Raw genomic sequence first — 19464 nt, 5'->3', positions numbered from 1 at the left:
TTGAATGGGGTGTCGTAAGATTTTTAATCTTCGCCGAACTGCATTGTGGGGAGCATGGCATTGCTTTGCAAGCATCACGAGCATCTATCGGCATCAAAAGTTGAACAATGTTCCACTTTTGAGGCTCGATGTTTGGCATCAGCCAATCAAATCCCGTTTATGCAAATCCCGCCAGTGCAAGCGCAGCCAATCAAACCGCGTGCAAGCTGGGAGAGCCAGACCGCAGTTCATTTCCTCACATTCCAAACGAGATATTACGGTAGCAAATCACCCGGTTCTTTACGACCGGAACTATTTACCGGGATACAAACCGGAGGAACCAGGCATGGAGGGAGGTGGCAGAGACAGTGGGGGAAACTGGTAGGTTTTCGCCTGTTTGGAGAGTTTATATCCAGTTTACTTCGTTTTAACATTGCTATTGCTTTGTATGTCGGGGGCGGGAGATTCATGTGATTGGTTGTTGGTCGCGTTGCTCGCAAAAAATCGCCAAGCTTCAGACACGCCCAGCTTCAAGATTTTTTCATGCCTGTAGTGTAGACGGGCCGTAAGGCTGTTATTTTGCAGCTTAAAGAATGAATGAGAAAGTTGATTGGTCTATTGGTATTCACATAGATACTATTCAATCACTACATTTAATTTCTACGATATTCTACGCATCCTTTGTTTGAGGGACAGTATCAGACCTAAACGCAGTTCTTGAGCAAAACGTTTACATTTGTTAAACTGTCACTGGAAACAAAAAAAGATTCCTTCAGGTATTATTGTAGATCTGCTGTAAGCTAGCTAGCCTTGACCTTTCAGACATACTGACAAAACACTTATAAATATGAAACAGACTAACTCTGCCAACAGAGACAGTTGGCCAACTTTACAATGTTGGCCAACTGTCATTATACTTTTATATATCTTTATAATTGAATTGACGTGGACACTTTTTAGTGACAGTTTTGTTTTGAGCTTCTTGTAGCGTTTTCATTTGACAGCGTTTCGTTAATGTAGGGCTTTACCTCAAGTTGGTAAATATTCTCTAAATGCTGTGCATGTGTTGTCAAGTTGGTGAGATGTTTCCTCATTTGCATGTGTTTTGGCACATTTGTGTTTTTATATTGCATCGTATTTGTAATGTAAGTGTTTTTGGGCCGTTGCACAGATTTCATCAAGTGATACATAAATATATTACCTATGATTTGATTGCATGTACGATAGTGTGGATGTATTTGGAGGATATTGGTTCAATACTCACATCTCTTCTGCATCTTGGCTGTGATCGTCTTGCCTCTGATCCTGCAGGGATGAACACAATCCAACAGTTATAGGTTCAGTTAAAATAAGTGTTTGTTCTTTGAGTTAGTCAGCTTCAGAGTCCTCAATGATCTAATGCTTTACATCAAATCATATCTTCTCTGCAAACACTACGACTGACTGACAGTCCACAGCTCTCAGCTGCATGAGAGACCATTAGTCCAGGAACAAAAAACGTAAACAGACTACCTTTTTAACTGTAAAATCCCATCTGTCTGTTAATGAGTTGCACCTGACTGACATGTGGCTTTGCATTGTCAGCTAGTATTATATTGCTTGATAATAATGAAAGTAAAGAAACATAATATGAACAAAAGGAGAAACTACGGATAAACGGTAACATCCCTGATGTGTTGTGCTAAGCTAGGCTACGCCTGGAACGTGGAACTGGAGAGATTCCCCAGTGAGAGGAACACATCCATCTCCCTGTGTTTAATACAATCCTGCTGAACCAGCAGAGACTGAGTGAACCCTTACTGACCTGAGAGTCTTCGGACTGCAGTCTGGACTCTCCAGAAGATCTCTCAGCAGCTTCACTCCTGAATCCTGAAGATCGATGTTATTCAGGTCCAGATCTCTCAGATGGGAGGGGTTGGACTTCAGAGCTGAGATCAGAGCAGCACAGCTGATCTCTGACAACCTGCAGAACCTCAGACTGAATAAAGAACACATGATGTAAGTTTAGAAAACAATGTTCCTGTTTTAAAAGGTTTGATAATCTGTTCAGAGCGGGAGAAATAGAGAACGTAAAATTAAAAGAAGTGGAAGTTCCTAATAGGTTTAAAACTATAAGATACAAAACATAGGTATAATGGAGTCAAACATATGTTTAGACTATTCAGTCAGTATAAGCATCAAGTTGCTTCATACACATGTTTGGAAAGGCAAATACTGAATCTAATTTGAAGTGTTAAATATATGTATTCATTTCATTAATTTGTTCTTTATATCATATATTAAAATAAATCATGATAAAGAAATATGAATTTCAGGTTTCTAAGAGGTTCAGAGTGAATTACGCAGTTTGATTTTTCCTTAACATTGCTCTGTCACAGTCAAATAACTAAACCACAGAAGAAGAAAATAGACTTTAGCATTAAGATACTCCGTGAGGATCAGGATAATATCAGCCTGATGTCTGCAGCTCAGAGTCAACACAACTCTCACATATTAATCTCAGCACAGAAGTAAAAGATGGAGAACTGACCCGAGAGTCTCCAGTCTGCAGTCTGGACTCTTCAGAAGATCACTCAGCAGCTTCACTCCTGAATCCTGAAGATTGTTGTGACCCAGGTCCGGATCTCTCAGATGGGAGGGGTTTGACTTCAGAGCTGAGGCCAGAGCAGCACAGCTGATCTCTGACAAACTGCAGCCCCACAGTCTGAATCAAGAACAAATGGTCAGTTTAAACTTCAATCAATCAATCAATCAATTAATGTTTATTTATATAGCTCAATATCACAAATGTTACATTTGTCTCAGTGGACTTCACAGTTTGTACAGAATATCGGTATGACAACACGACACCCTCTGTCCTTAGACCCTCTGTCCTTAGACCCTCACATCGTACAAGGAAACACTTCCAGAGAAACCCCACAGTTTAAAGGGGAACATGGGAGAAACCTCAGGGAGAGCAACAGAGGAGGGATCCCTCTCCCAGGACGGACAGACGTGCAATAGATGCCGTGTGTACTTCAGCCAGTATAAGCATCTTTTAGTTTCATAAAAATGTTGGAAGAAGCAAATACTGAATATATTTTGTGTGTTTGATTGGAAATACTTATTCATTTTACTCATTTGTCCCTCATATAATGTAGTAAAAATAAAAGTTGATGGAGGTTCAGTGTGAATTATGCAGAGTATAATTCTTATTCTAATATTTACATTTAAAGCTGAATATTGCTCTGCCACAGTCAGTGAACTAAACCACAGAAGAAGAAAAAGACTTTAACATTAAGATACTCAGTGAGGATCAGGATAATATCAGCCTGATGTCTGCAGCTCAGAATCAACAACTCTCACATATTCATCTCAGCACAGAAGTAAAAGATGTAGAACTGACCTGAGAGTCTCCAGTTTGCAGTCTGGACTCTCCAGAAGACCACAGAGCCGCTTCACTCCTGAATCCTTCAGTTTGATGTTGTCACTCAGGTCCAGCTCTCTCAGATGGGAGGGTTTTGACTTCAGAGCTGAGGTCAGAGCAGCACAGCTGATCTCTGACAACCTGCAGCCACTCAGCCTGAATAAAGAACACATGGTTTAGGGATGGGAGCGGCTCGGCCGGAGGCCAGACAGCTGATCAGAGTCAGGTAATTAAGCTCTCAGTAAAAAGCATGTAACCTGGTTCTGTTCTCTCTTGCAGTAGGCTGGGTCCTGGGAGAACACCACGCCGCGTGTGTGTTCTTTTGAGGGGCGTGTTCTTGTTTGTCGAATAAAAAACCTGAACTATTCACCTGACTCTTTCTCCTTCTGTCCCTTTTAACCTGGGAGCGGGCGGAGGTTCTCACAACTAACAAAAGCAGAAACTGCAGAAAAATTGTAACATCACTGATGTGTTGTGGTAAGCTAGGCTACGCCTGGGAGGTGGATCTGGAGAGATGCCTCAGTGTGAGAAACACATCCACCTCCCTGTGTTTAATACAATACTGCTGAACCAGCAGAGAGTCGACGCCTTACTGACCTGAGAGTCTCCAGTCTGCATTCTGGACTCTCCAGAAGATCTCTCAGCAGCTTCACTCCTGAATCATTCAGCTTGTTGATACTCAGCTCCAGATCTCTCAGATGGGAGGGGTTGGACTTCAGAGCTGAGGCCAGAGAAGCACAGCTGATCTCTGACAAACTGCAGGCTCGAAGTCTAAATAGAGAAAATATGATGTTTAGAAAACAATGTTTCCGCTTAAAATATTGAAAATTGTAATAATCGGTTTATGACTTGAGAAGTAGAGAATGTACAAGGTTATAAATTGGACATCCCGACAAGTTAAAAACAGTAAGATACAGAAAGAGAAAAGAGCTCTCATTAATATTAAAGACAACGTGCTTCAGCTTCAATACAAAGTGGTGACTTCCCATCTGAAACTCTGCTCCATCTACACTAACTCATGATGTGCAGCCAGACAAATCAAAACCCACATTCAACTCAAGATCTCAACGTTTTACAAATGACACATTTGTCAGGATGAATTTAAAAGAAATGTGATCAAAATACATCAAGAATATTTATTTTAGGAATAGTGGAGTCATCAAATCACAGTATCTTCAGTTTAACTATTCAGTCAGTATGAACACCATGTGGCTTTATACAAATGTTAAAGAAAAAGAAAAACCTGAATGTATTTGTTTGTGTTTGATAATGATAATAGAAATATTTAATTATTGTATTTGATGTATTTATATAATTTGTTAAAATCATTATGGAGAATATAAGATACATTTCAGGTGGTTAACCTGTTTAGGCCTGAGCCTGATTTTCAGGTTTCAGGCTCGAAAATGACATTCCCAGAACAAATGACCATATCTTCCCTTCTAAAAGGGTTAAATTAATAATCTTTTTTCTCAAAGTAATGATAAACCTGTGAGGTGGATGTAGAACAGTCAAAATCAATATAGATGTTTTTTATTTTAAAGAAAATTCAGATTGAACATAGTAAAAAACTGTAAATTATAGTGTCCGTCCAACAATTATTTTTTACTTATAGTAAAAACTAACCTTGGATGATGGGATGGTTGACTAAAAGCTTTAGGAATCCAAAGTACAACATATAATAAGTACCCTGTATCAAGATTGATGCAAAACAAGTGACATTTGACTTTTTTAGAGAGGTTTAGCAAAAAAGACTCCACCTCTGGGGTGATTTGGGTGGAAATGGGGGTTTTACCGTTTCTGGTCGATTTTGGTGATTGACAACTCTTTCTGACCGTTAGAGTCAATAGAATCGAAGGGGAATCTCCCCACACACACACATTCTAAAACAAAAAAAGGTGTGGGCTTCGCGCACGCAGTTTTGCACCAGAGTGAAGCTGTCTGTAGCTCTGACTTCTGAAAACCGAAAAGCAGGTTTATTGCTCATGGATTATCAGAAATCATTTCAAAGGGACACAGACACATTGGATTAACCTATGGATTAACTTCAGCAGCGTTTTTATCGTTTTAATGCCATTGAAGACCACTTCTGACCAGACTACGACACAGGTGAGCCATGTTAGCGTTTTTAGCTACCTAGCGCCATATGTTTTGATGTCTGTTCTTGTTATTATCTCAGAGAGTTCGTATAATTGAGTGATAATGAGGGTACCCTTCGATTCTGTGTCACCTCACGATGTGAAACGATGGGTTGGATGTGCAGCAAAGATAAATAATAAGGTGTTGTGAGTGAATTACGGTCTATCTGTTAGCATTTTCCGCTCGTTGCTAATTCAGAGGCTCAGCGTTAGCATTGTAGGTTTTTTTTATTTTTTTATTTTTTAAATGATCCAGTGAGATGAGTTTCTTTCCGTTACATGGACATAAAACATTCATAGTTTATTAAATGAACATGCCCTCAGACACTGTTTCCTGCAAGATGTTGCGGCAGTGCCCCGGTACCGGTGTCTCTCGGCAGGCCCGGACTGGCCATCGGGAGGACCGGGAGGTTTCCCGATGGCCTGGCCTGTTAAGTGGCCTGCTGGCCTGAGGAATTTTTTTTTTTATGTATGTATTGTGAACGCAACGCTGCGCAAATGTGGGTCTGACTCTGCCTCACAGAGGATGACTGGCTGTCTACATGATGTGGCCTGCCGACAAGGCCACTTTCATACAGATCATACTAATGCCCTCGATTGGTCTCGTGTCATTCAAGCTCGGGAGGGTATGTGTGGCGCGAGCGAGCGAGAGAGAAAGCGCGCGCCCCGGTTACGTGTATTGTTGTTGTTAGCATCTGGTGCTAGCTAGCTGTGCTAACGGATATAATGAGCTGTCAACAAGGTGGAGGAGAGTCCTCTCCTGTCAGACTGAGAGACTGATAACTACAGCTCAGGTGAGGTAAAGGACTGAGTGTTTAGATAGTTCACTTAGTCTAAGTCATCTCAGTGGGTCTCAAATGGTTTGGTCACCATTTATGTAAACACATATTTCCTTTTGAAGGGAGAAGAAGTAAATAGACTTTAGCATTAAGATACTCAGTGAGGATCAGGATCATATCAGCCTGATGTCTGCAACTCAGAGTCAAGACAACTCTCACATGTTAATCTCAGCCCAGAAGTAGAAGATGTAGAACTGACCTGAGAGACTCCAGTCTGCAGTCTGGACTCTCCAGAAGATCACTCAGCAGCTTCACTCCTGAATCCTGCAGATCGTTGTGACCCAGGTCCAGATCTCTCAGATGGGAGGGGTTGGACTTCAGAGCTGAGGCCAGAGAATCACAGCTGATCTCTGACAAACTGCATTCACTCAGTCTGAATAAAGAAAACATGATGTTAGTTTAGAAAACAATGTTTCTGTTTAACATATTCAAGGTTTAATAATCTGATCATAGCTGAGGAAGTAGAGAATGTAGAAGTCAACAAGTTAAAAACATTAAGATGCAAAAAGAGAAAAGAGCTCTCATTAATATGAAAGACAACGTGCTTCACCTTCAATAAAAAGTGTTGACTTCACATCTGAAACTCTGCTCCATCTACACTAACTCATGATGTGCAGCCAGACAAATAAAAACCCACAGAAACTGATTCAACTCAAGATCACAGAGTTTACAAAAATGCAAATATGTCAGGATGAATTTAGAAGAAATGTAATCAATATTCTCAAGAATATTTATTTTAGGAATAGTGGAGTCATAAATCACAGCGTCTTCAGTTTAAACTATTCAGTCATTATGAGCATCATGTAGATCCATTAAAATGTTGGAAACAGCAAATCCTGAATATAATTTGTTAAAATCATTATGGAGAATATAAGATACATTTCAGGGGCCGTATTCACAAAGCATTTTATCTTACCGCTAGGAGTGCTCCTAACTCGCGCTAAAACATTTTACGTAGGAGTTTTTTCTTAAAAGTTATTCACAAAGCCGCTGAGACCTACTCATACTAAGGATAAATCACTAAGAGTGAACTAAGAGTGACGCGCCGTTGCTATGGATTACGTCGATTCTCGTGCATGAGTTTAGAAGCGGTCAGTACGGTGATTGGTTGTTCAGAGCAGGCGGTCTCGGTGAAACTCATCCGCAACATCCCACAAACGAGCCCACTAAAACAAGGAAATAGCCTCGGCTAGAAATGTATTCCTATCAAATAGTTATGGATAGTGCAGTTAGCAGAATACACGCATGATGACAAGTTTGTGCAGACCACGATAATGACGTTGTATATGCACGTTAAAGAGAGAGAGCAAACAATAAAAATACGTAAATTGCATTAAATCAAGGAGGCAATTAAAAGCACCCTGCAAACTATTATCCAATGAGTATATTTCCAGCACTTAAACACTTTCAATAACAGCCCATACCGCCGTTCAAGTCCCCCTATCATGATGAATGAAAACAATCTGCGTGTTGATGGAATGTACTTTCTTTCTATTGACGAACACGTCCTCATCTTTTGATGGCGCAATTATTTTTATGTGCGTCCCGTCAATAGCACCGACCACACCGGGCATACCCGCATTGCCATGAAGTTGGCTTTGATCCTGTGTAGTTGTTGATTGTCCAAAGGAAACCGGATAAACTGTTGGATGATATGTGGTCTAGAGAGCGCGTTGATGGTTTGGTTTATGGCACGGCTGACTGATGGTTGCGATATTCCTAAATCGTCGGCATTGCAAAGTTGCATTTTCCCTGTTGCTAAATATCGTAGTGTTGCCAAACATTTTATTTCCGGACTAATCGGGTTATTCCTGTTAGTCGGGGATGTTATTGCATCCCGCACTAATTCCACAACAAGTTTGATACCCTCACGATTTAGCCTATATCTCTTGATCAATTCACAGTCTTCCATTGTCTCCAAAACATTTAGTCTCTCAGCCATTTTCAGATTCTTTGTGAATAGGTCTTACTGAGTTAGGAGTCCTCTCGAGGACTTTTAAGCTCTCCTAAACTTAGGTGCTACTTTTAGGCCTAAAATACTTTGTGAATTGCTCTTAGTGAATACAATTAGGAGTCCTAAATTTAAGACTGACACGCCCATTATGTTTTGGAGTTTCTCCTAAATTCGCCAGTTAGGAGCTACTTTTAGCCCTAAGATCCTTTGTGAATACGGCCCCAGGTGTTTAAGAGGTTCAGATTGAATTATGCAATATAGGATAGTTCAGTTTAAAGATCAACATTGCTCTGCCACAGTCAATTAACTAAACCACAGAAGAAGAAAACAGACTTTAGCATTAAGATACTCAGTGAGGATCAGGATAATATCAGCCTGATGTCTGCAGCTCAGAGTCAACACAACTCTCACTTATTAATCTCACCACAGAAATATAAGATGTAGAACTGACCTGAGAGTCTCCAGTTTGCAGTCTGGACTCTCTAGAAGATCACAGAGCCGCTTCACTCGTGAATCCTGCAGATCGTTGTAACTCAGGTCCAGCTCTCTCAGATGGGAGGGGTTGGACTTCAGAGCTGAGATCAGAGCAGCACAGCTGATCTCTGACAACCTGCATTCACTCAGTCTGAATAAAGAACACATGATGTAAGTTTAGAAAACAATGTTCCTGCTTAACATATTTAAGGTTTAATAATCTGTTCATATCTGAGGAAGTAGAGAATTCTGCAGTCAACAAGTTAAAAACTGTAAGATACAGAAAGAGAAAAAGAGCTCCCATTTATATTAAAGATAACGTGCTTATGCTTGTACTCGCAAATTATGGAATTATAAATGTATCAATTGTAAATACAGTACAAAACCACATGAACTACAGCCAGAGATCTGACCTCAGAGTCTCCAGTCTGCAGTTTGGACTCTTTAGTCCAGAACTCAGCAGCTCCACCACTGAATCCTGCAGATCTTCTTTCAGCTCCAGCTCTCTCAGATTGGAGGGATCGGACTTCAGAGCTGAGGCCACGACTTCCCAGTCTAAGAATCCACAGTCAGGAATTCTGTTATAACACATATTACAGAATGTGTTAATATAAAAAAAGGGAAACAATATATTTACTAAATGCATTTGAGGGAAAACATTTTTAATATCATGAACTGATTACCACTGGATGTTAGTCCATTTAATATTTGGTTGAGTGTGATCTGATCCACTGTCTGTCACCTCTTGCTAGCTACCTTCTACTACAGGGTTCTTACGGTCATTAAAAACCTGGAAAAGTAATGGAAATTCAAAATGCAAATTCCCGGCCCTGGAAAAGTTATGGAAAACTATATTTTTCCCAAAGCTTTGGAAAAGTCACGGAAATGTAACTAAAGTTGCATCAAATATAATTTACATTTTATTTAATCGCCGAAATAGTAATACTATGATGATAATAAGTACTGTATAGTAATGAAACATAAAATGGCATTTAACTGTCGAGGTATTTTGCTGGTGAGAGATTTTTACAATCACGCCTACAGTGGCTTTAGCCTGTAGAAGCTAGTAAGCCTAATATTTTTTTTTTAGATAGACACAACAACATGTTTCATATGCAGACCTTATTTTCCAGCTTACCATGTTAAAATAAAAATGTTTCAGAAGTACCGCTGAGAGAGTAATTTTTTTGATCATGGAAAAGGTCATGGAGAAGTCATGGAAAATCATTGGTGAAAAAGTGTATGAATGAACCCTGCTTCTAGACTAGAGAAGACTAGAGTCAACACAAATCAGATATTACTCAGTCTAATTTAACGATAAAGAAACTGCAATCATTTCATGATAACTTTACTCCATTTAAATACATATGTACGATTATTCTGTATGTTGTGATCACATGTTGCTGTGAACACATTCTTCATTTTTTTAAGGAAAATGAAGAGAAGAAAAAAACGGTAATTTTTTTTAATTATTAGAATAATTGTATTAATTACATTTTGCTCTCACAGTATGTGAAACAGCAACAAAATAATGTAGTGTTTATTTGAAAAACTAAAGTCCTTATCTACACTAATCTATAAAGTTAATCACATCTGGACTCACACAGCCTTCCTGCAGTTCCTCACAGCTGGAATCAGTCTCCGTCGTCCCTCCTCTGATGTTTTGTACTTCTTCAACTCATCCAGAACCTCCTCTGACATCTGCAGCATGTAGGCCAGAGCTGAGCAGCGTTCCACAGAGAGTCTCTTCGCTGATCTGTTCTCTGACTTCAGGAACTCTGTGATCTCCTGATGTACTGAGTGGTCGTTCATCTCTGTCAGACAGTGGAAGATGTTGAGGCTCCTTTCCGGAGAGACTTCTTCATTTCTCATCTCCTTCAGGTTGCTGATGGCTCTCTGGATGATTTCTGGACTGTTGTCTGTGCTTCCCAGCAGGCCTCCTAAGAGTCTCCGGTTGGACTCCAGAGAGAGGCCGTGGAGAAAGCGGACAAACAGGTCCAGATGGCCATTTTTACTTTTGAGTGATTTCTCCATGGCGCTCTTTAGGAAGACATCCAGGGATGGGTAATCCTGACCACTGCTATCACTGCTGTCATAGTCTCTCTGCAGGAAGTCCTTCAGTACCTCTGTGTCTCTGTTGGTGTAACAGTGCAGCATGTAGACTGCAGCCAGAAACTCCTGGACGCTCAGATGAACAAAGCAGTAGACTGTTTTCTGGAAAATCACACTCTCTCTTCTGAAGATCTCTTTACAAACTCCTGAGTGCACCAAGGCCTCGGTGACACCAAGACCACAGCGCTGCAGGTCTTCTTTGTAGAACATGATGTGTCCTTTCTCCAGATGTTCAAACGCCAGCCTCCCCAGCTTCAGAAGAACCTTCCTGTCAGCCTCCGTCAGCTGCTGTGGACTCGTCTCATGTCCCTCTTCATACTTCTGCTTCTTCCTCTGTGTCTGGACCAGCAGGAAGTGTGAGTACATGTCAGTGAGGGTCTTAGGCAGCTCTCCTCTCTGGTCTGTAGTCAACATGTGGTCCAGAACTGCAGCAGTGATCCAGCAGAAGACTGGGATCAGACACATGATGTGGAGGCTCCTGGAGCTCTTGATGTGAGAGATGATTCTGCTGGACAGGTCTTCATCACTCCATCTCCTCCTGAAGTACTCCTCCTTCTGGGCGTCAGTGAAGCCTCGTACTTCTGTCACCCTGTCCACACACTCAGGAGGGATCTGATTGGCCGCTGCAGGTCTGGAAGTTATCCAGACGAGAGCCGAGGGAAGCAGCTTCCCCCTGATGAGGTTTTTCAGCAGCACGTTGACTGAGGACTGCTGAGAGACATCAGACACAACCTCATTGTTTCTGAAGTCCAGAGAAAGTCTGCTTTCATCCAGGCCGTCAAAGATGAGCAGCACTTTGCAGACAGCCAGCTGCTCTGCTGTGACCTTCTGTAAGGTTGGATGGAAAACATGGAGCAGCCTGAGAAGACTGTACTGCTCACCTTTGATCAGGTTCAGCTCCCTGAAGGAGAGCGGGATCACCAGACTGACATCTTGGTTTCCCAAACCCTCGGCCCAGTCCAGAGTGAACTTCTGCACTGAGAAGCTTTTTCCAACTCCAGCGACTCCGTTGGTCAGGACCGCTCTGATGAGAGTCTGTTGGTCAGGTGAGGCTTTAAAGATGTCCTGGCACTTGATTGGAGTGAAATGGAGGGTCTCCTTCTTGGAAGCTGTCTCCAGCTGCCTCACCTCATGTTGGGTATTAACCTCTTCACTCAGGCCTTGTGTGATGTAGAGCTCAGTGAAGATGCTGTTGAGGAGGGTTTCACTTTGATCAGTTCCTTCGGTCACACGTTCACATCTCCTCGTCAGACTGAGCCTATGTTCATCTAAAACCTCCTGCAGACCACGTTCTGCTGAAAGAGAAGGAAATGTGAGATAATAATGAAAATTCTTCTGAGAATCTAATTATAGCAATAAAACAAACAGTGAGAAGAATGCACATTTGTTTAAATGAACTTATATTCTGTAAAACACAACGGGAAGAATCCTTTTTTTCAGACATGAAGACACCAGCAGATGATCAGACTTACTCAGTACAGTTCTGGTCTGACGGGCTGTCTGCAGTCCAGCTCTCTTTCTGGATCTTTTTCCACACTGGGGACAGGAGGAGTCTCCTGATGGAGGTCGATGCTCCCAGTATGAGGTGATGCACTGTCTACAGAACCAGTGTCCACAGCTGGTAGAGACTGGATCCTTCAGGACGTCCTGACACAGAGCACAGCTGGACAGCTGCTCCTCCACAGGAACAGGACCTTTCCTCTTCCCTCTGTGGAGATGAACACATCCTTTATAGCACACTGCAATACCGGTGGATCATGTTCACCAATGGTACAACCCAAGGCTGGCAAATTCTTGTTTGATTTTTTTGTACAGTTCTTTATCTGTAGATGATATTTCATCCTGATAGCTGTTCCCAAGTGGTAGATATTTAGTTATTCGTATGATTATGAAACAAAACGCCCTTCTGTCTGTAACATCATCGCCTACAGCATGTTCACTGTACCTCACAAGTTTTAACTCGGCTAAATCAATGTGGTTTATATAATAACTACATACTGATTCCAATTTGTAAAAGCAGTTAATACTTCGTCAGGTCTGTCCACAACATGGAAAGGAAATAACTTTAAAAATGCTAGTTAATTAATGGAGATTAGACTTAGCTAACATTGTGGCTGCTCCAATGACAGTCAAACTAACAATCAATGGTTGATACACATACATTTATAACTTTAATTAAATACGATGTAATAATACATTTGATTTCTATAGCGCTTTTCTTGAACCCAAAGACGCTTTACATGTGGGATGGAGGGTAGACAAACAAAACAAAAACAAAACAAAAAAGAAACAAAGAAACAAAACAAAACAGAAAAGCAGTCAGGAGGAAGTTGGTTGAGAGGGGGGGGGGGCTTATGGATACAGAGTTGAAGAGGTGGGTTTTGAGGCGCGACTGGAACAGGGTGAGGGACCCAGACTCATGGAGGTCTTGGGGGAGGGAGTTCCAGAGCTTCGGGGCTGCCACCGAGAAGGCTCTATCCCCGAAGCTTCGGAGTTTGACCTTGGGGATGGTAAGCAAACCGGATGAGGTGGATCTGAGGGGTAGAGGATGAGGAGGTCAGTGAGGTAGGGGGGGGCCAGATGGTGGAGGGCATTGAAAGTGAGGACCAGGAGTTTGTAATGGATGCAGTGTGAAACGGGGAGCCAGTGGAGTTCTTTGAGGACCGGGGTGATGTGATGCCATGATTTGGTGTGGGTGAGGAGTCTGGCGGCTGCGTTCTGGACACGCTGGAGTCTGTTGAGGGATGTTGTGCTGATGCCGAAGAGGAGTGAGTTGCAATAGTCAAGGCGGGAGGAGATGAAGGCGTGAATGAGTCACTCAACTGCGGGGCGGCTGAGAGAGGGACGGAGTTTGGCGATATTGCGGAGGTGGAAAAATGAGGTTTTTACAACTTGGCGGATGTGGGGGTCGAGGGAGAGGGTGGGGTCAAATATAACGCCAAGGTTGCGTGCCTGGGTGGAGGGGGATACAGGGGTGCCATCGATGGTGAGTGTCAGGTTGGGGGTTTTGCTGAGGGTGGATTTGGAGCCGATGAGGAGGAGTTCAGTTTTATTGCTGTTGAGTTTGAGGAAGTTGTGTCGCATCCAGGATTTTATTGCAGTCAGACAGGGTTCGATGTGGGTGGGGGGGGGGGGGGGTTGTGGGGGGATTTGGTGCTGAGGTAAATCTGTGTGTCGTCAGCGTAACAGTGAAAGTCCAGGTTGTATTGGCGGAGAATCTGACCAAGGGGGAGGATGTACTGAACCTTGGGGAACACCTTGGGTGACTGAAGCTGTGGCAGAGGAGTGGTTGTTGAGGGAGATTAAGATCTGTCGGAGAGGTAGGACTGGAGCCACCTGAGTGCAGTACCTTCGATACCAATGTCTTGGAGTCGGGTAAGCAGGATGGTGTGGCTCACGGTATCGAAGGCTGCACTCAGGTCGAGGAGGATGTGGATGTTGAGGGAACCGGTGTAAGCAGAGGTGAGGAGGTCATTGAGGAATTTGATGAGTGCCATTTATGTGCTTTGTTGGGGACGAAAACCAGACTGAAGGGGTTCAAAAAGCTGGTTGGTTTGGAGATGGCGGTGGAGTTGTTTGGAGATGATGCGTTATATTTAGGGCTGTCAAGTTAATAACGCGTTAACGCAAAAAAAAATTAACGCCACTAATTATTTTAGCGCGATTAACGCCTGTGTATTTTTTTGTCCTCGGCCGCCCCGTAGTTTCAGAGCGCATCGAGTTTAAAATACCATCTACAAGCTTATGCTGACAGCCCCGCTCCTGCCGCCCGCTTTTGGCAGACCACACTTCCACGCTCACCGGCAGGCACCGACTGGCTATTGGGAGGACCGGGAGGGTGTGTGTATGTGTGAAGCGAGAGAGAGACCTTACGTGTATTGTTGTTGTTGTTAGCATCTGGTGCTAGCTAGCTGCGCTAACGGATATAAGGAGCTGTTTCAATGAAAACAGAGGAGCGACATTTCGCAACAACTGCGCCGAGCACTTGACTTTATGCAGGTAGCCAGACAGTGGGACATTGTACGAAAAGTCAGCACACTCAGCACGGATAGTGCGCGCAACATGATTGCAGCGTCCAGGCAGCTCCCTTTCGAGCATATGCCTTGAGTTGCACATAGCTCCAACGATCCAACACACACACACACACACACACACACACACACACACACACACACACACACACACACACACACACACACACACACACACACACACACACACACACACACACACACACACACACACACACACACACACACACACACACTTTGTATTGTATTATTGTATGAGAGAGGTTCCAGATTTAATTGAGGCGAATATTTGTAATGTTCAGGTTGTTGTGTTTAATATTCATGAGAATATTTGTCATTGTTCAAAAGATAATACACATTAGCATAAAGCATATTTGTCCACTCATATGTTGATAAGAGTATTAAAAACTTGAAAAAATATTCCTCTAAGGTACATTTAAAACAGATTAAAAATGTGCGATTAATTTGCGATTAATCGCGATTAAATATTTTAATCTACTGATAGCCCTAGTTATATTGTTTTTGAGAGAAAGGGGAGGTTGAAGATGGGGCGGTAATTACTGAGGGAGGAGGGATCCAGACCGGGTTTCTTGAGGATGGGAGTGACAGCAGCAGTTTTTAAGGCAGAGGGAACGTTTCCTTGGGACAGGGAGGAGTTGAAAAGGTTGACAAGGTAGGGGCAGAGGACGGGGAGGCAGGACTTCAGTAGAGGGGTGGGTAGAGGGTCAAGCGAGTAGGTTGTGGGTTTGGAGGAGCTGATCAGTTTGAGTATTTCAGTGGGGGTAACGAGAGTGAACTGGGAGAGGCAGCCGTGGGGAGGAGGGCTCGGGAGTTCCAGGGAGATGGGGGGAGAAATTGTGGCGGTGGATGTTGGGGGAGATGTATGTGTGTCAGATGCAGTGGATAGGGAGATCCAGGGTGCTCCCCCGGGAAGATTTTGTTTTAAATATTGAAGTTAAAAGCATCAATCTGGTGCACTTTGAGAGCTACATTAACCCGACCTTAATAATACCTTAAAGCGGACAAAAGGCACTGGAGAACACTTATTAATTAACACCCTTTAATGAAGCAAACTAATGCCTTAACTCACTCAAACACATTCGTTTACTTATTTTGGTGAAACGAATGTGCGTAGAGTTTTAAAGGATGCGGATAGTCTCACCTTGATTCTGGCGCATTGCTTATCGTTTTATAGATCTATTCTCACCCTCCATCTTTGTTTGTGACGTAAAGAGTGTAAGAGTCACGTTTCTGAATCGGACACTCTGAGTGGATGCAGTCACAGCCAATCGGAGTCTGATTCAGAGGGTTGCCTGTCAGTTCCGTTGCCTGTCAGTTCCGTTGCTATGGTTCCGTTGCTATGGTTCCGTTGTTAAGTGTACTGAAACGAGAGCCGGTATAATTCCACGCGCAAAAAACAATATAAAAATTGGAATACGTTATTTGAGTGTCTTAAAGGTAGACTGAGGTATGAAGGGTTAACGTTACATCTTAACGTACATCATTTTTTGTCATGTTCTGTATACTAACTAACATATAAGGGTATACTTAGTGTGGTTACTCAACACGTTCTCACTCCCAACCCGTCACATATTGACGGACGGTCAGGGCTCCTCCCCGTCACTCTATTACGGACAGGGTACCCCTTGGAAGTCAGTTTTCAACGGGCAGGGCGTCCAATTGACTTGCATAGAGCTCCCTGAACGTTGGTAATAGAGGAGTTGGGATCGCGGCGAAATGCTCTCCGCAGATCCATTCTCACAGCGTTTATCAACCTTTTTCTTACTTAATATCAAGCCACACTTATTTTTTTTACTTCTTTATTTTAATTGAATAATGTCTGACTTTTGGTGCCGTCAGTTATGGGAAGAGTAGGGGCTCAGAATACTGAAATCTGTATTGTTTCATCGTTTTTTCCTTCTAATTTTGTATTATTTTCTAAACCACAACACAACACATAATTATCCTTGTGTTTATTTATTTGTTTGATTAATAAGCACAAGTTGGAGTCCGTCAGGACCGAGGGTCGGAGCAGCTCATTGCTTTAGAGAATTTTACACCCGGAATTAAGTATTCTCTCCGCTTCGCTTGGCAAACCCCGTGATAGTCCTCAAGCTCTGTGATTGGATGTTTGAGTGCGCGCCGAGGGTTACGCCGAGCGTCGAACAACACTTTGAAATGGGATGGAACCACGGCAGACTGTCCAAAACTGGATTTGAACGGGTCCACCCCGTCCCCCCCTCCCCCACCCCGTTCCCAGAACTACACATGCTGGCTATTGTGTGTTTTGCAACATGCTCTCTATCTATGGCATGTCTCTACTGGGAGTTGTAGTTTTAAAATAAGTTTTCCTATTTCCCATAATAAGAAGTTGACAGTATTAAACTGTGTACATCCCTGGAGGTTTAGGGGATAGGAGACACTCAAATGTATAAACATATAATTAATAAATGGGTGAGAATTGCTTGTGCCCATAATGGGCAGCATTAATATATACCCACATGCCAGCTAAGGTCAGAAGAGCTTTATTTAACAGCTGGTCTTATGTCTGTGACCCCTCCTGTTGTTAATTGATAAGCCTGAAACATGCACTTGTCACGGTTCAGAGGCAAATATGGCAGTAGCCATCGACCATCTTACATTACATTGCAATTTAGCTGACGCTTTTATCCAAAGCGACTTACAATAAGTGCGTTCGACCAACAAGATACAACCTTGAAGAAAACAGAATCATATAAGTACATCAGGTTTCATAGAGCTAAAACATTTCAAGTGCTACTCAACTGGCTTTAGATAAGCCAGTCCTTTATTAGTATATAATTGCTTTGTTCGTAATTATATCGCTCGAAGTGGAGTCTAAAGAGATAAGATATACTTTATTGATCCCAAGTTGGAGACATTTGCGTTACATCAGCATGTGTAACAGTTTTAAATATGCAGTGGTGTTTATTTGTAAATCATTTAGTATAATCACACAAATTCTGTGTTTTATATTGAATAATTATGTGTTCTTTATTTATTGATTGTTCAATACCTGAGAGGTTGGAGTTAACATTGCAGGAAAGCAATATATTAGTACTTTGTCAGGCTTAATATGGATACCCCCAAAGCTTTTTTCTTATTCAAAAGAAGGCGAGGAATTCGAAGGATGGTACTGAGGGGAGGGTGAGTTCTGTAGATGTTCTGGTTGTAGAGGACAGCCAGCCCACCACCACGGCGTGAGGGGCGGGGTTTAGTGATGTAATTAAAACCAGGGGGGATGTTTGATTGAGGGAGAAGAAGTCATTGGGTTGTTGCCAGGTTTCAGTGAGCAGAAGGAAGTCGATGGATTTGTCCAGAATTATTTCGTGGAGGATGTGGGCTTTATTGTTAAGTGACCGGATATTGAGGAGGGCAACATTTGGTCAAGTTGGGGGTTGGAGGGGTGGTGGCAGGCTGGAGAGGTATGAGGTTGGCCAGGTTGGCCAGGTTGGCCAGGTTAGCAGCGCGGGGGTGGGCACGAGAGGGGGGGGCAGTGGAGCAGAGGAGGGCGGCTTGATGGTGGGGAGAAATGGCTTGTTATATGTGTTGGGAGGCGGAGGGGAGTGGGATCCGCTCTAGCTATTTCATGCAGCTGGGAGTGTAGGTGAGCGGGGGAGAGAGGAGCAGTAGGAGTTGCGTTCTGATGGCGCGTCAGGTGTGCGACAGTGCATTGGGTAGAGCAGATGGATGCTATGGATTGTCCGTGCTGAAAGTAAACAAAACTGCGGCGGGTGCTTCGGTGAATGTAGCGGGGTCGACGAAGGAGTCTAAGATGTCTGATGACTGAGATGGAAGACGGTGTATGACGATGTAGGACTCTAGTTGGCGATATCTTTCTCATCTGATTCAAGTACGTCCGCATTTCTACTGATTTTATCTACTTTGGGACTGCACTAATGTAATTATTAAAGAAGAGTTTAAAGTTATCAGATGGCATATATATGATGTATATATATATATTAGGGCTGTCAAACGATTAATATTTTTAATCAGATTAATCACAGCTTAAAAGTTAATTAATCAGATTAATCACCATTCGAACTATGTCCAAAATATGCCATTTCTTCATGTATATTGTTGTGGGAATGGAAAGATAAATGAAAGAAGGCGGATATATCCATTTAACATAGGCTACGTATGTAGCCTATTATAACATTGTTCTGTGTGTCAAAATGAAAGACAGCCCACACACCTATCAATCATCAAACCGTGGGGTCTTATTTCACTACGTGTTGATTTCTATCAACACGGGGGGGGGGGGGTGCTTTGTGACACAAGTGACGGTACGCATGTGTACCTGCGTACCAGTTATGTGCACCCCTGTACTACACATGGATGTATAATAAGAATGGTACTACAGCAAAAGTATTCTCCGTCAGGACTTCCTGCAATAACACCATGCCGTTATCGTGATTCTGATTGTCCAGAAGACATTATCAAAGATGTTCTATTGAGAAGACGATGGACAAAAGTTTTCAAAACCGTTTCTGGTCTTCGGTATTTCCAGACA

At 42.6% G+C, this 19464-nt stretch overlaps 1 protein-coding gene across 1 annotated transcript in view; it reads right to left on the bottom strand.

The window, feature by feature from the left end:
- LOC307012871 (NACHT, LRR and PYD domains-containing protein 12-like) overlaps nucleotides 1-19464 on the bottom strand; it is a 29105-nt gene that overhangs the window by 3786 nt on the left and 5855 nt on the right. The window contains exons 5-14 of the mRNA XM_079640071.1: nucleotides 12396-12610; nucleotides 10394-12194; nucleotides 9204-9368; nucleotides 8768-8941; nucleotides 6562-6735; nucleotides 3983-4156; nucleotides 3365-3541; nucleotides 2510-2683; nucleotides 1784-1957; nucleotides 1244-1284 (exon numbers count right to left, since the gene is read on the bottom strand). Of these exons, the coding sequence (XP_079496197.1) occupies nucleotides 1244-1284; nucleotides 1784-1957; nucleotides 2510-2683; nucleotides 3365-3541; nucleotides 3983-4156; nucleotides 6562-6735; nucleotides 8768-8941; nucleotides 9204-9368; nucleotides 10394-12194; nucleotides 12396-12610 (3269 nt within the window). The remainder of the gene's footprint in view (nucleotides 1-1243; nucleotides 1285-1783; nucleotides 1958-2509; nucleotides 2684-3364; nucleotides 3542-3982; nucleotides 4157-6561; nucleotides 6736-8767; nucleotides 8942-9203; nucleotides 9369-10393; nucleotides 12195-12395; nucleotides 12611-19464) is intronic.

This window comes from Notothenia rossii (assembly GCF_949606895.1).
Source record: "Notothenia rossii genome assembly, chromosome: 7".
Taxonomy (NCBI): Eukaryota; Metazoa; Chordata; class Actinopteri; order Perciformes; family Nototheniidae; genus Notothenia; species Notothenia rossii.
Note: the sequence above shows the minus strand (reverse complement) of the source record. Positions and strands in the feature narration are given on the sequence as shown.